The following is a 15,422-nucleotide window of genomic DNA, read 5'->3' on the forward strand; positions in this document are numbered from 1 at the left end:
TTTTCTCTAGTTCTTCGTAGATTGTTTTTGTGCTTACGCCTCTGATCTCATTCCAAGGTTCTCACGGCAAAACCTGAGCTGCACTTCCAGTGTCCTTCGGGTTTCTGTCAAGAGTCTGAAGATCTTCTGTTCTTTTCCCTTGTTCCAGCCTCCATGACTGACGTCCTACTAGATAGATAGATAGATTGTTCAATGGTTTCTGCCTCCCATTAACATTGATGACTGGATCTGGTTCTACAATATAACAAAGGCGTTAGTTATATTTAGGTCCCAGTTATTTGCATTCTGATCTAATTTTACCTCCTTACACATCAGGACTTTGCGTCAGTCTCATTTTGGACTTGTTTGTAATCTGCCATCGTAACTGTTAGGATCTGTGTTTTCTGTGTAGTTTTTTAGGTTTTTCTGTGTTAGTCCAGTTTCCCCTGTGAATCTGTCTTATCTGTTGATTGCTCCCAGCTGTATCCTGCTCCCTGATTACCTTCCCTGTGTATTTAACCCCACCTGTTGTCTTTGTCTGTGTCGGATCCTCGTCGTGTGTGATGTCGTCAGTCTGTTCCCTGTGCCGTCTCTGTTTGGACTTATCATTAAAATTCATTATTTTCATCATCATCCTGGGCCTGCATGCGTCTCATCTCACCTCACCAAAACCTGAACCATGACAGTAGGATCCGACCAAAAAGAAGGTGAGAGACGTATCATGCGGACTAGACGATGGAGTGCTTGGCATTGTTTTGGAGCGGTCTCCTTGGAGGAGTTTTGTGGCGGAGCTCTGCTGTGGGGATCGCGGCTGGTGAGCCCCCCGCCCGCAGTGGGAACAAGCCGTCACCGCAGCCCTGAGCCGCCGGAGGTCCCGGCCCCTGGGCAAAGCTGTCACCGCAGCCCTGAGCCGCCGGAGGTCCCGGCCCCTGGGCCTGCAGGCAGTGGGAGTTGCCAGCTTCACAACATGTGGAGCATTACTATAAGTCAAGAGATACAATTGTTCAGTTTGGAACAGTAAATCTTTTAAGCCTCTTCAGGTTGTTAATGAATCTTTCGAATAAATAAATGACAGTTTGTGGAGTATGAACCTTCACCTTAAAAATAAACTAAACCGTAAATAAACTCCAGTGAACGCTGGGATTTTTTTTTTCTTTTGTAGTTTTTACATCTGAATTTCTTGATAACCATCAAAAGACAGCAATAGAATGGATTCTTGTACAATGTTTACATAGGAAGATGAAAGGTTGTACAAAACTAAATCATAGCTGCTTAACTTTATAAAAAATGTTAGTGCTCTCTTTAGCTTGTTTTATCCTAACTCTCTTGTTCTCTCAGTTTTGCTGCTCACACAGTTTCATTCAGAAAAGGTCAAATCAGTGGCGCCGATCATCACTTAAGAACTGGTCTTACTGAGGGAGCTTTGAACAAGAAAAAAAAGGTAAAAGATCAGAGATGGCAACTGCATGTTTAAAGATAAGGTCATCCTTGTGATTTACAGTGCGTCATAAACAGGTCCAACCTCATTCCTGCATACAATCGACTGGATGGGTCTCTGTTTCTTTATGCCTCATTAATTACTTGTCATCAAATGCTAAACTAGTGTGTACATCCGAACCAGATATGCAAAACATTTTGCAACACTCGCACGCTGAGGTTGAATCCCACCGGATTCTTCAGATTTATTTCCTCTTGTTTTATTATTTGAGGTTATTTATTGTAGTTAGAATTGTCTTGTTATTGCTTTCCTTTTTCCCAGTCCTTCAAAATGTTTCTAGGTAGATTTACTTTTTCAGTTACTATAGGTTCTGTTATTCTTATATGTCTTAAACTATGTTTATCTTCTTTCGTGATTATAGATGTAGATTATTTTCTTTAGTCCTTCTGGTCGTTCCTTATTTCAGCCTCCCTGTAGTGTTTCTAGTAATACTTATTTCTTAGTTATTTCATCACCCTAGGTTCTGTTATTCTTACATGTCTGAGTCTATGTTTACCTTTCTTTAGTGGTTCCAGTTAAGTTACTAAGTCCTTCTAGCTTGCCTCATAGTGTTCCTAGCTTTTTCTATCTGGTTTCCATGGGTACGGATTCATCTCCATCCATACCCATCTTCCTTTAGTAATCCTAGTTAGGTTATTCCTTCTAGTTCCTGTTTCTAGTTTTCTTATGTTTTCCTTTTAGGTTTAGTTTGTCTTTTTGTCTGATTTATGTCCATCTTTCCTTAGTGATTCTTGTTAGGTTATTTCTTTGTTTAGTCCTTCTAGTTATTCTAGCTCTACATTCCTTAGTTGTTATTGTTAGATCAGCCTTGTTTCTGTTTGGGGTTGTTCATGTTTTCCCTCAAGTCTTTTTCTCTTCTAGTTTATCAGGTTTTCTTAGTATTGTTCCCTCCCTGTTTTTTTCCCCACTATTTCTCCTTAGCCTTCCTTCTCCCCACCCCTCAGCTTGCTCCTGTGCCAACCACTCACACCTGCTATCAGTTATCTCATCTAGCTCGGCCCATTGCTCCATTTGCTACCTCCCAGTATTTAAGCTCCTCTATTTCAGTCACAACTTGCCAGTCTGTCTCACCACTTTGCTCGTCACTCTTCTTGTCACTACCTTTGTTCCCTCGTGTCTCCAGTTTGCCTTGTCTTAGATTTCCTTGTACCCCTGGATTTTATGTTGTTAGTTGATTTTAGTCATTAAAATATTCACAATATGCAACGCTTACAGCTGTGTTTGCGTCCACTCCTACACACATCATGGCAGAATTTTTAATTTGTGGGGTGCAAGATGTAATATGTTCCGTCACTCAGGAGTCCGGTTTTGGGTTTATATCCTCTATAAGTGTCTCTCTTTCTTCTATTAGTCCAGCAAATTTACTACAGACTCAGTTTTGATTTTGGGGAGGTTTTTTTATTTATTTTATCTTTTTAAGGTTTTCATAAGCACTTTGAACAGCCTTGTTGCTGAAATGTGCTATACAAACAGAATGAAATTAGTCATCAAACCTTCACAAATAGACGCAAAAGAAAAAAGGATGTTTTGATAATGACAGTTGATCGATCTTGTATGATGGAAGTAACTAGACTTTGACTTTTACCTTTAAGTTTGGGTAAAATGTTGATGCTGGAAGGTCCTGATGATGGAATGGAGACTTTCATGTTGACACCACTGCAGCAAAGATGAGCCAATGATAGAATGTCATGAGATATGGAGTTTTTTTTTTTACACATTCTGTGTTGTAATCCTGCTTTTTCTTTTGTCCCTTTGCTGATACAACTATCTGCATGTTTCTTATTCTAGCTGGGTCTCTCATTTTAAATTATATTCAGCAACAGAATTCAGGTGAAGAGGAATTTACAAAACCTCAGAGTGACAGTAAAGAAACCAACATGCCTCTCTTTTGATGTATTCTGTTGGTGCTAAAGACAATCTATATTCATCACCATGTCTCGCTACGAACATGCAGAGACAGTGCCTGCTTTCTTTTTCTGTTTTTGGCACTAAATGGTCCAGATTTTTCAACATCAATTGATGCCTGAGGTCTTTCAGAGCCAAAGTCGTTCTCTTTTTAACAAGGAATGTTTTGCAGCATTCTACTACTACATAGTACAGAAGTTGAACAAGATTAAACTGAAAACTTAAACTTAACCGATGAGACATTCTCCTTTAGGATTTTGTGAAAAGAGAACTATTCATGGTGTTGGTTAAATTCAGAAAGTCATCCAGGTCCAGGCGATCCCACTAACAGAACTACGTTTGGCTGGGGTCATTTTATACAAGATAAAATGCATATAAAAAAAGATGTGCACCAAAAAGTTCCACTTTGTCTTGTCAGACTTCTGTTAAACAGATCTGAGCCCAAACTTTGAGTAGGCCACACTAAAATTGTGTTTATATAAATTTATTTTTGAGCCACTTAGGGATGGGGTTGCCTTTCATTACTGCATTACCCACAGGGCCGGCCCAAGGCAAAGCAAACCAAGCAGCCGCTTCAGGCCCCAAGACCACCAAGGGGCCCCCTCAGTGGAGCTGATTTTTTTTTCTTTAGTAATAATTTCAATGTCATTATAATATCAAAAACACACAATTTCACTGTGAAGTTATTTGTTTTTACAATAATATATATTTAATAAAAGAAAAAAAATTGCTCTCAGTGGGGAGGGACCATTACCGCACGCTTTGCCGGTAACATGAGCTGCCCTGCAATGAGCAGAGCATCCAAACGTCCAAAGCTCCGGTCAGAAGTTAAGTTAGCAAAACAATGTCTCAAAAAAGGACTTATCCTTCAGGGAGGGAGAAAAGAAAGTGGAAGAATAGAAAAGGGCCAAGATAAAGGTTTGTTTTAATGTGCCTTGGTAATGTAATGTAAAAGATTTGTAAAGCTGCTAATAGAAAATTAGCTTGAACAGTCCAGTTCAACAGCCAGACATTTATGCTAGTGTCTTTGTGTTTGTGTGAAACTGAAATTAAACTTTAAATGAGTTGATTCTCATGATTGACTCTGTATATTTCTGAGGTATTTTTGGCTTAAAAATACCATGTTTGCTAAGAATAATTAAAACTTCTCAATGTTTGACATTGTGTAGCAAAATATTTTTATGTCAGGTTACATAGCTGCTACATCGATAATCTAGTCTATGCCGTAGTTGGGGATATGTTGTTTGCTGCTGAGCATAATCATTTTGTGGCTAAAACAAACATTATTTTTACATCAACTTCTAAGTTGAAAAAAGACTCACCTGATATAAATACAATTTTTAGCTATTAAATTTATTTAATCAAAGAATGTCATGAATATGTGTGTAGGGCTGCACCGATTGCAGTTTTCTGGCCGATCCCTGGTTACTGATCTTTAAAAAGCCTGACCTTCCAATTTTGATTTTGGCCAATACCAATTTTGTTTTTGTCTGAAATGTCGCTAAATATAGCAAGAAAGTCACTGAGTTGGCAACAGTGGGGGGAATAACTGTAACGTGCAGACCTGACCTGGTGGGTCAGTCAGTCAGTCAAACCTCTCACTACAGAGCAGAAGAGAACAGAGACTGATATTTAAACCTTTGTTGACGAAGATAAGATCAGGCGATAAGATGGGCTTCACGTGTAAGTATCAGCCAATCATAATCCCCCAAAATTAAGGAAATCGGTGCCCAGAAATCAACTGGTTAATAAATCAGTTGGCCAATAAATGTATCCTATTATAATGTAAACAGCACTGCTAGAGATGCAATAAGTTTATAGCAAGTGTGTGAATGATCAAATGATCAGACTCCTGATTGCAGCCAGTCCACATCGTTAGCAGAACTAGAGGGCCCCAAAACCAAATTTCGCTTGGGGCCCCATGGAGACTTGGGCCGGCCCTGATTACCCACATCGGCTTGGGTATTAAGCATTCCCAATAATAATCCACTACTCTGACAAGAAAGGTGGCGCGCAAACAAACTTTAAGTTATAAACTCCGGCCCCAGTGAGCTGAAACCATTGCGCAATACCTCTCTATAACTCAAACTGCAACACAAATTTTGTAGGAATTCATTATGATGAAGGGAAACGGAATATGTTGAAGAGGTTTCTGCAGAGCAGGGCCAGAACGGTTGATTACAATCATAATGTTGCACTCACCGCTGAAAGAGCTGATTTTCATTGGATTCTGGTTTGAAACTGAATCCTCCTTTGACGTGGGTGATCCTTTTGTCGCAGGTCAGTTTGTTTGGCTTGTAGCAGAACCAGGGCTCACCCGTGTGGAGATCGGTGTAGTTGCACAGCTTCTCTTTGGGACCCTTGAGGCAAACGTTGCATCTAACCGTCTCTGAGATGGAGCCTGAGCGAAAGACACTTAGAAAATATGCTCTGTCTGGATACTCTTGGGTCACTTTGGCCAAGACTGTGATTCCCTCACTGGGGTGAACCAAGGAGACCTTTTAGGAACAAAGACAGAACAAAAAACAGAAACATTAAACCAAACATTATTATAAATCACATTATTGTATGTTCAGTGATTTGCCTCCTTATGGATTCTCCTGTTTCTCATGATAATCTAAACATTATCAGTTAATCTCATAATTTCTTTTTAGAAGTGGGATGTTTCACTACAGATACAAATTCCCCATTTAAGGTCCGTTATTCATTTACCAGAGTTGCAAAAACCATAAACAGAAACTATATTTAAGGGAGAACATACTTTTTCACAGCAAAGTCATAATTAGACACTAAAAACAAAACATGTACTTACTTGATGTTTATGATTGGAAAGCCTGCTTCAAACTTTTACATTTAAGTTCTATTTCTTTATTCAAAGCTTTTTACTGTTTCCTAATGAAAAGTAAAACCAAGGTGAAAAAGGAGGTCTTAGCTGAAACACTTTACTGCAACACTTGTCATTAAAACTTCTGAGTCTTACCTCAACTTGTGCGTCTCCTTCCCAGAGTAAAGGGAACACAGCGGTGTAGGAACCGTTGCGATGATCAAACACTTTCCCCGCCACGCCTGCAAACACAGCACGGTTCTGCAGCCGAGCGTACAGCAAGTCTCCCCCAGACTTCCTGGGGCGACCGCGGAAGTCAGAGACTTTTATCAGAACCTCCAGCTGATCCCCGACGTGCCAACTTCCCCCTCCTCTCCGTGGGAGAATGGTGAAGGTGCTGTGAGCGGGATCACTGGTGTCATTCAGGGAAAAGCCAGGCGGTACAGATGGCGTTTCAGGCCAGGCGATGGACTCCTTCAACAAGTTGACCTCTGTGGCGTTTTCAGGTGACGCAGAGTGGAAGGAGCAGACGCTGGCTGGCTCAGAGGGACGTAACGGAGTGATGGTGGTGGGTACCGGCGCCATTTTGGTAGGTATTATGTTAGTTATCTGAGGCAAAGAGGCAAATTAAATCTTAAACTAAAAGAAATTTTAGAGCTTGTATGCATGAAGTGCCCTACAATCACAGTTTCACTTAGAAAATACTGATTACTTTTGAGATCTCCATGTGATCATGAAACATGCGTCACTTTTTATGTGACATTTCCTGTCCTGTTGTGAAGACAACTCTGTTCAGTTCCTCTAAATCACATGTGTCAAACTCAAGGCCCCCGCAGCATTTTGTAGGCCGACATTGACTTACAATAGGTTTTGAGCACGAATTGACTACAAACTACATCTCCCACAATGCATTCCGATTGTTACCAGCTAACATTGCGGCTCCTCGCCACAAGAGAGCAGCAGAGTCACCTCAAGCTGCTTATTGATTTTCCCAGCGAATAAAACTGAGACATCGACAAGCTAACATCAAAACGTCCAAGAAAAGAAAAATCGATTTACAAGTAAGACTGTGGATGAAGATGTGTGTGAGTTGGTGTCAGGGCGGCAGGTGGCGCTAGACGTTATCTTGACCGACAACATAAAAAAAAAATCGGTCCTGTACTATTTTATCCTGAAATTACAATCATATTAACATCGACTATTTAGTCGCATTTTATGCGGTTTAGTTAATATTCACCGTGAATCCAGATCCCATCACAAATTAAGCAGATAAATGCATCTACATTTTTCACGTAGTGACAAAAACCACCCCAATAACTTTTAATAAATTAAATTAAGCGACTTCACTTAGCATCACTTCACTTAACTTTTGCATCGTCATTTATTTCCACCAGATAAACTGCCGGCTCCTCAAATGGATTAACACAACGTTGCATTCTCTTTAGTTTTCTCTGGTCTGTAATGGAGACTTGAATTTAACGCGCCATTTCAACCAAAGGTTTGTAATGTGCTTCCCAACCATTTTTTAGCCAAGCGTCTGTCTCTGCTAATGACATCTTCAATACATTTTTTAATCCCAGGCTTAGTTTATGGACTGAACAGACAGAAACAGTTACCATTATACATTTTGAACCATTTTTTTAATTGTAAAATGTTGATTTTATTTTTGAACCATTTTTTATTTTAAATCTTGATTTTATTGTTGAACCTTTTTTTTATTGTGAAGTGTTGATTTTATTTTTGAACCATTTTTTATTTTAAAGTGTTGATTTTATTTTTGAACCATTTTTTTAATTGTGAAGTGTTGGTGTTATTTTTGAACCATTTTTTATTTTAAAGTGTTATTATTTTTGAACCATTTTTTTAATTGTAAAGTGTTGATGTTATTTTTGAAACCTTATTTATTTTAAAGTGGTGATTTTATTTTTGAACCATTTTTTAATTTTGAAGTGTTGATTTTATTTTTGAACCATTTTTTAAATTGTAAAGTGTTGATGTTATTTTTGAAACCTTATTTATTTTGAAGTGTTGATTTTATATTTGAACTCTTATTTATTTTGAAGTGTTGATTGTCTGAAAGACCTTACACATGAATTGCCCCATACGGGGTTTGAACCGACGACCTCAGCATTACCGGCACGGTGCTCTAACCTGCTGAGCTAACTCACCTACCTTACAAACTGTTGAGTTTCCATGGATTTAAGAAGAACTTACATGATCTTACCACAATGTAGATTTGATAAAAGTGCTTATATTCCAATGTTTTTCAAAACAACATACATAATATTTTATTTTCCAGAGATTTTGTATTTTGAAGTGTTGATATTATTTTTGAACCATGTTTAATTTTCAAGTGATTGTATTTCAGAGATATTTTTTTATTTAATGTCAATTTTATTTTTGAACCATCTTTTATTTGTAATTATTGATTTTATTTTTTAACAATTTAACCAATTCTCTGTAGAACCATTTGTCTCTGCTAATGACATATTTAATACATTTTTTTGATCCCAGGCTTAGTTTATGGACTGTAATGTGAAATTAGGCACAAGTATAAGTTTGACAGTTTGTTCACCAAGTTACTGTGCTCTCTGAGAGGATCTGTAAGTATTTGACATTGTTCCATGCCCATTGTTGACATTAGTCTCTCACAAAATGTGGATCATCTACCAGGACCACTCCAAAGCGCATGAGTTTCTGTAGTGTAGTGGTTATCATGTTTGCTTTACACGCAAAAAGTCTCTGGTTCAAAACCAGACAGAAACAGATTTTGCACATTCTATTCATCACAGGTGTTTACTAAAGGTCAACAAGGGCTCTGTGGTGTCATGGTCTGTACTCAGAATCCAGGCATCTGAGTGCAAACCTCAGTTGAAATTTTCATGCATTGCATCTCACATCATCAACTTTGGAACCTCAAACTGAATCAAAGCAGAGAAGTTCAGTTCCTGTAGTGTAGAGGTTATCATGTTTGCTTTACATGCAAAAGGTCTCTGGTTCGAAACCAGACAGAAACAGTTTTTGTAGGTTAGGCATCTCTTGGGGTGCAGTGAGACAACAAGAGCCTTCCTCTTTTGTGATGGTTCATTTGCCAATCGACTTCAATGTAGGCATCTTTGAAATCGAAGCTACTTTACTTCAATTACCAATTGGCAGTTCTATGGCGTAATGCACATGTGTCAAACTCAAGGCCCGCCGGCCACATGTGGCCCCACAGCATTTTATAGGCCGATGATTGACTTAAAATAGGTTTTGAGCACGAATTGACTACAAACTACATTTCAACCAAAGGTTTGTAATGCGCTTCCTAACCAGACGCTCCAAAGCGTCCGGTCCATAACTCTTCAACTCGCTGTCAGCTCCGGTCAGAAAGACACATTTAGTTCAGAGACCATGAGATGATATTCAGAAAGTATTTTTTAAATTAATAGATTTCAGTTGCCTCTGAGACTAAATCTTTGCGTAAAGTCTATAATGTCTGCCCATGTGACTTGTTTTTATTATTTGTTTGCTTACCTTTAAACACTGATTTAAATATTGTAATTTTTAAACTGAGCAGTAATTTTACATTCATGGAAACTCAAATGTAATATTTAAAACTTCAATACATAAAATTAGTTATTTAACAATATAAGGTGGTGTTTAATTTATTTTAACATTGTATTTTTATACATTTATACTAGGGGTGCCCAAGTCTAGTTTTCCAGAGCTACCATCTGCAGCTTTAGATGCATTCCTTCTCTAACACACCTGGACCATTGACTCATTATAAGCCTCTTCAGACCTGAATGAGGGAAGTCAACCTTTTGTCTGGGGTGTGTTTTAGCAGGGATGCACTCCTGATTTGTACCGTCAATGTGGCCCGTTGAGGGGGGCCAATATGCTGAAGTGGCCCTCGGTGAAATTGAGTTTGACACCCCTGCTCTAAATGCTTTTAACAAAGATGTTCCAATCCTCTCTGTCTTAAAGTCAAGAATGAAGTAACTTTGTTTCTTTTTTTTTTTGTTTTTTCTACATTTTAGAATTTCTACTTCATTTCTGAATAAATTTTGAAAAATATCCTGATCAATTTTCAGACTAATTTTTAAATATAGCCCCTCCTGATTCTTTGTAACCTCACTGAAAGCTCAAAGGATGCTGAAGTGAAAAGGCTCAGAAATTCCAACTAGGACAACTAAACTTTAACTGTGTCTAAGAAAATGCAGTTAAGCTACATAATTTGATTCAGTAACTGTTTGGATTCAAAACACAAAGAAGAACTAAACATAAAATAAATGGTATAAATAAATAAAATGTTGAATAGATATATTTGTAAAGAAGTATTTTAGGTCAATAGAAAACCGAAAAGGTGTGATACCAGAAAGGTTAGGACTTGTCTTGGTTGAAGAGTAGTTTGAATAATAGATAAAGTTTTATGAGACAATTACTTCTGGAACTAATATAATTTTTATTTTAAAGTTTCACCCCTCTGGTTTTTGTCCCTGGAATCCTGTACTTTTTTGGTTTTTTGTTCTGCTCTGGCTCCCTGTGTGCTGCTGTTTTCTGAACGTTTTTTTAATTATTATTTTCCATTAAATATTCATCAATTTACAAAACCATTAACATGACAGTTGCATTGTTACAGTTTATGTCGTTGACAAATTGTATGTGGAACAGATTTAATAACTAATAAAGAAAAAAATAATAATAAAGAAAAAAATCAAACAGAAGTTTAAAGATAATTTTCAGCTAAGATTTAAAACAAATACCAAACTTTTTGAATCAGGAATAAGGCTTTAAAGAATATATTTTTAAATGATAAATTTAGCTTTACTTGGTTTTGGAAAGTGCATATAATATTATTTGGTCACTGTTTGATCATTATTCCTGTTCAGTCTATCTTATGGGCGTTTCCTTTGGAACTTAAGATAAGACAGACATGTTGATTAAAGAAAGCAAAATGGACGGAGTGTGTACACACCTTTCTGAAAATGCAGAGTTTCTGTGAAATCAAAAGACAATGCATAAGTTCAAATACATCCTACAACAGTTTATTTGCACAAAACAATGTACACACCGTTAATCTAGTACTCAGTGTTAGAAGTGGAGGTGCGTCAGAACAAGAAAAGAAATAGTCAGTCTTGACAGACCAGTGGAACAGTAAACCAGAATATTTGCTGCCACTGTGACCAAGATGTCGGACCAGTGATACAAACAAGATGGCAGCAAGAGGGTTTGAAAATGAGAGTTAAGATTTTCACCAAATTACCAAAAGAAATTAGTTAGAGACAGTTAGAAAGACAAGGATGAGATGATTCGGACGTGTGCAGAGGACAGAGAGTTTAGGGTGACCAAATGTCTTCCTTTCCTTTGACATGATGTTCACTTTTTCCATTCTGTCCAGAGCATCTGGGGGACAGACGGGTTTTCTTTAATTGATGAAAATATCTGGGTTTTCTTCCTTCTTCAGGGGATGAATTGGTGTACGTAAGCTGACGTGGGATACCACAGCCTCTCCCAGAACCACAGTTGGGTTAGTTCTCATCTGGTGATATTTACAAAGAGCAAGTGGAGCGCTACTCATTGACAGACCGACAATAAATACATTTCCCTCATTTGGGCAGATGCTGCAAAGTGGGTGGCGGAGCACACCGTGACGTGGACATAGTGATCATGTGTGTTTCTGAGGGAGATAAAAGTTTTGCGAAATTCACATGGACACAAAGACTCTAGAAAGGCAGAGTGAGAGTTCATCTATTAAATTCACTGAGGTGTACACTGACAAAAACTAACGTCTGGAATGTAAAAATTGTTTTATAACTGTGTCTTTTTGAGACTATTGTGGTTTTATTTTTATTATATTGAATGTATTTTCAGATTTTTATACAATTTTTGTCCAGAATGACAAGCCATTATTGTTAGAGCTTGATTTTCTAAGCTACAGAAGAGTGATCATGAGGGATGCATTGATTGATACTAATCCTGTTATTATGGCATTGTTTACAAATATCTTAAATATTGTATATATTTCCAAACACTTTTAACAGGATCCACTCCACCTACATTGCTTCTCTGGTTCAGTTAAACACACCATAATCCTGTGGTGCATTATCATAAATGTCACATAACTGAATAAATGCCACGTGGACAATCTGCTACTGAAACACACAAACACCAACAACATGAAAATAAATGTTAGCTGTTCATATCAGCATAGTTTCGGATGTTAAAAAATGACTAGTATTGGCCAATAACAATGTTAAATTTTTCCTTAAAGTGTTTCCGAATCGGCACAAATGTTTCTCTTTTTTTCTAAATTGAAACATGGTCACCCTAAGACAGAGGTTCAGAGCAAAAGCAGGAAAAAGTCAATGAACAAAGTTTTAGAACTTTAGGAATTGTGCTTATAAAATTAGAACAAATTAACAAAATATGCCAAACGCTCACCCCGCCGGATTTACAGCTGCTCTGATCGCTGAAGTCCATGTAGTACAGCATGAACAATACCACAGATAAAACCATGAAGAGAAGGATGAAGCTGCACTTCATGAGGCAATGGTTTCTGGAACCTCGGCCTTCGTTTAGCAGGGGGGTGTTGATTCCATTCTGCATTAAAAGACAAAAGCATGAAAACAAAAAACATGTACTTGTACATTTCCAGTGTCTGTTGGTGTGAAGAATGCATGTATTGAGGGGATTAGATAAAAGGATCATAAAGAAACAAAGGTACTGTGTTCGAGCCAAGCCATATTAATTAAACAAATGCACAGTTTAAATTACACATAATTCAAAACAAGTCTTTATTTGCATCATAAACATTCATTTTGTCTTTATACATGTTATAAGCTACACAATAATTTATCTTCCGTCCTTTAACTGTCCTTAAGCTGCGTTTGCGCTAACAGTTAAACAAGAAATGGTCCCTTCAAAACAAAAGCATCACAAGTCAAACAGGAACACCATTGGTAAAACTAATTAAAGATGATAGGCAGGAACCTCAAGTCATTAGTAAGTCATTTGAACATTGCAGTCAACATTTTATCCACATACTCATACCTGACAAGCTTTGGACTTGAAAATACGGGAAATGTCGCCTTCTGGTTAGTTGGGGGAGAATAACGTAAAAGCGCGGGAGTCGGGGAGGTACTAACGTGAGAGCGGTATACTTCCGTCAGAGCCGGGAGGGAGAGAACAACTAATGTGAGGGCGAGGGTGTGACCGAACTAACGTGAGACCGGGCGACACAATACAGGATATTTACGGAAAAATAGTACGGGAGCACGGCGGGAAAGGGGGGTAAAAAACGGTAGTTTCCCAGCCGAAACGGGAGACGTGACACGTATGCATACTTCCCAGATACTGCAAAAAGGGTTCTTGTATTTCATCTTGACCTGTTATGTTTGTTCTGTATAGTATGGAGAAGATGTGGCTCAAAAAGAGTCAGATTCACACGTTATAATATTGACTTTAACTGTTCATTTATAAGTTTAAAGTTGTTTGAGCCATGACTGGTATGATTATGACGTATTTTTAATTTCAGAATGACTTGGAAACATATAGATTGTGCTTATTACACATTCAGTTGGTCTGCTATAGTTTGCTATTGTTGCTAAAGTATTTTTTTATTGAGTATGATTTCCGAATCCTACTTTTGTGGCTCATAAAGGTTTCTCTCTGCCTAAAGACACACCCATTGAACAGTTGGTTTTGCTCTGTTATTGTTTTGTGTAGCTATGTATGAAAACCAAACCAGTCATACCAGTACAGGTTGCACCTTGACTGTCAAGTTTTTTAGTGTGAAATTATGAATAACAACTTTATATAATGTCTTGATATGATAGTTTCTCAACGGTCACAAATGCACAGTTTGGTTGACGTTTACGTCAAAGCGTTTGGGTATAAAACCATTTCATTTAGACACGTCCCCATGGTGAGTCAGGAGGTGGAATAGCAGGTGTGGCAACCAGCATGGGGTTTGTCAGCATTCCTCTGTCTTTAACCGTCTTTATACCTTTGATAGGTGCACTGTAATGAGTCGAGATTAAAGTATTGTAAAAACCTGTGCAAGGCGATAACTTTCCACATACAAATTTTTGTGGACTGGTCAAGTCAGAATTATGCATTAACCAGTAGCTCTACAACATAACAGCATTATGATGTAGACTGAATAATACCGAGTTTCCCCGAAAGTAAGACAGTGTCTTACTTTCTTTTTATCCCCAAAAGCCCCACTATGTCTTACTTTCGGGGTATGTCTTATATTGGAAAAAAATTGTCAAATTTTTTGTTTTAACCATAAAATTAACATTTATTAACAACCTGAACAGTATTGTATTCACCACAAAACAGTTTTATAAAAGGAAGTGCCAAGAATGTCTTGTTACAACATTGCATAACATGTAAAACAATGAAAAATGGTAATACTGTGTGCATTACCGTATTTTAAGCAGGAGGCGGCAGTGACAAGTGCAGGGGACGGCGCGGTGACGTATGGAGAGGGGGACGGTGCGGACGTGGGCAGGAGGCGGCGCGCAGCTAGATGAGAGGTGTTTCCCCGAAAAGTAAGACATATGTCTTACTTTCGGGGTACGGCTTATATTAGCCGACCCCCCTGAAACCCCCGATACGTCTTACAATCGGGGGTGTCTTACTATCGGGGAAACACGGTAGATCCCATTATTCAGTCTAAAAAAATCTGGTGATTGCATGGGTTATACTGGACTGTAATCAGGTATGTGCTGTAGAGAGAGGGAGCATCAGCATGACAGAATTGTTTTTTACCTTAACTGAAGTTAGGCGGAAAACACCTGAACAATCTCAAGAAGTTATCACCTCAAAAGGCCTTAAATTTCAGACAAAAATAAAGAGACAAATGAAGCAATTTTGGGGTCTTTTTTTTGATTTACCTTTGCTTTAGTTTCCATCGTCGTCCTCACTTTGTCATGTTCACAGAGCTGTATGCAGATTGGTGTGTGTCTGTGTGTGTGTGTCCCTGCCTCTCTCCTAACAGGGTGTGACCAGCTCTTTCAGCAACAGCCTGTCAGCGTCATCAGGCAGAGCTTCAAAACAAGAAGTTCTGCTGCAGGAGCTGCCAGATTGGTTTTACCTTCTGATTTACATTCCTTGAGTTCTGAACCTTATCCATGTTCCCTCTCCTTTAGGGAATGCTATCCCCCCTGCTCATTCCGTGGACTTTGGTAACCTGCTTCTACCCTCCAACCATCTTTTGGTGAGACC

General features: G+C 38.3%; 1 protein-coding gene across 3 annotated transcripts; it reads right to left on the reverse strand.

The window, feature by feature from the left end:
- Positions 1-10: 10 nt before the first annotated feature.
- On the reverse strand, positions 11-15,203 carry LOC148152469 (NXPE family member 3-like). 3 transcript variants are annotated; one of them, XM_088003539.1, is made up of 7 exons: positions 15,092-15,202; positions 12,633-12,791; positions 11,167-11,187; positions 6,363-6,815; positions 5,585-5,880; positions 3,063-3,133; positions 841-959 (listed from the first exon to the last, which is right to left on the reverse strand). In XM_088003539.1, exons 1-7 carry the CDS (start codon positions 15,107-15,109, stop codon positions 940-942), a joined length of 1,038 nt encoding a protein of 345 aa, XP_087859665.1. In that variant the 5' UTR covers positions 15,110-15,202; the 3' UTR covers positions 841-939. The 3 variants fall into 3 exon arrangements, with proteins under 3 accessions (XP_087859663.1, XP_087859665.1, XP_087859664.1); XM_088003537.1 differs by lacking the exon at positions 3,063-3,133 and having other exon boundaries at positions 11-959; positions 15,092-15,203; XM_088003538.1 differs by lacking the exon at positions 841-959 and having other exon boundaries at positions 1,846-3,133.
- Between the last annotated feature and the right edge of the window lie 219 nt (positions 15,204-15,422).

The sequence above is a fragment of the Poecilia mexicana genome, unplaced genomic scaffold (assembly GCF_051168715.1).
Source record: "Poecilia mexicana isolate PSO_F unplaced genomic scaffold, ASM5116871v1 scaffold_23, whole genome shotgun sequence".
NCBI lineage: Eukaryota > Metazoa > Chordata > Actinopteri > Cyprinodontiformes > Poeciliidae > Poecilia > Poecilia mexicana.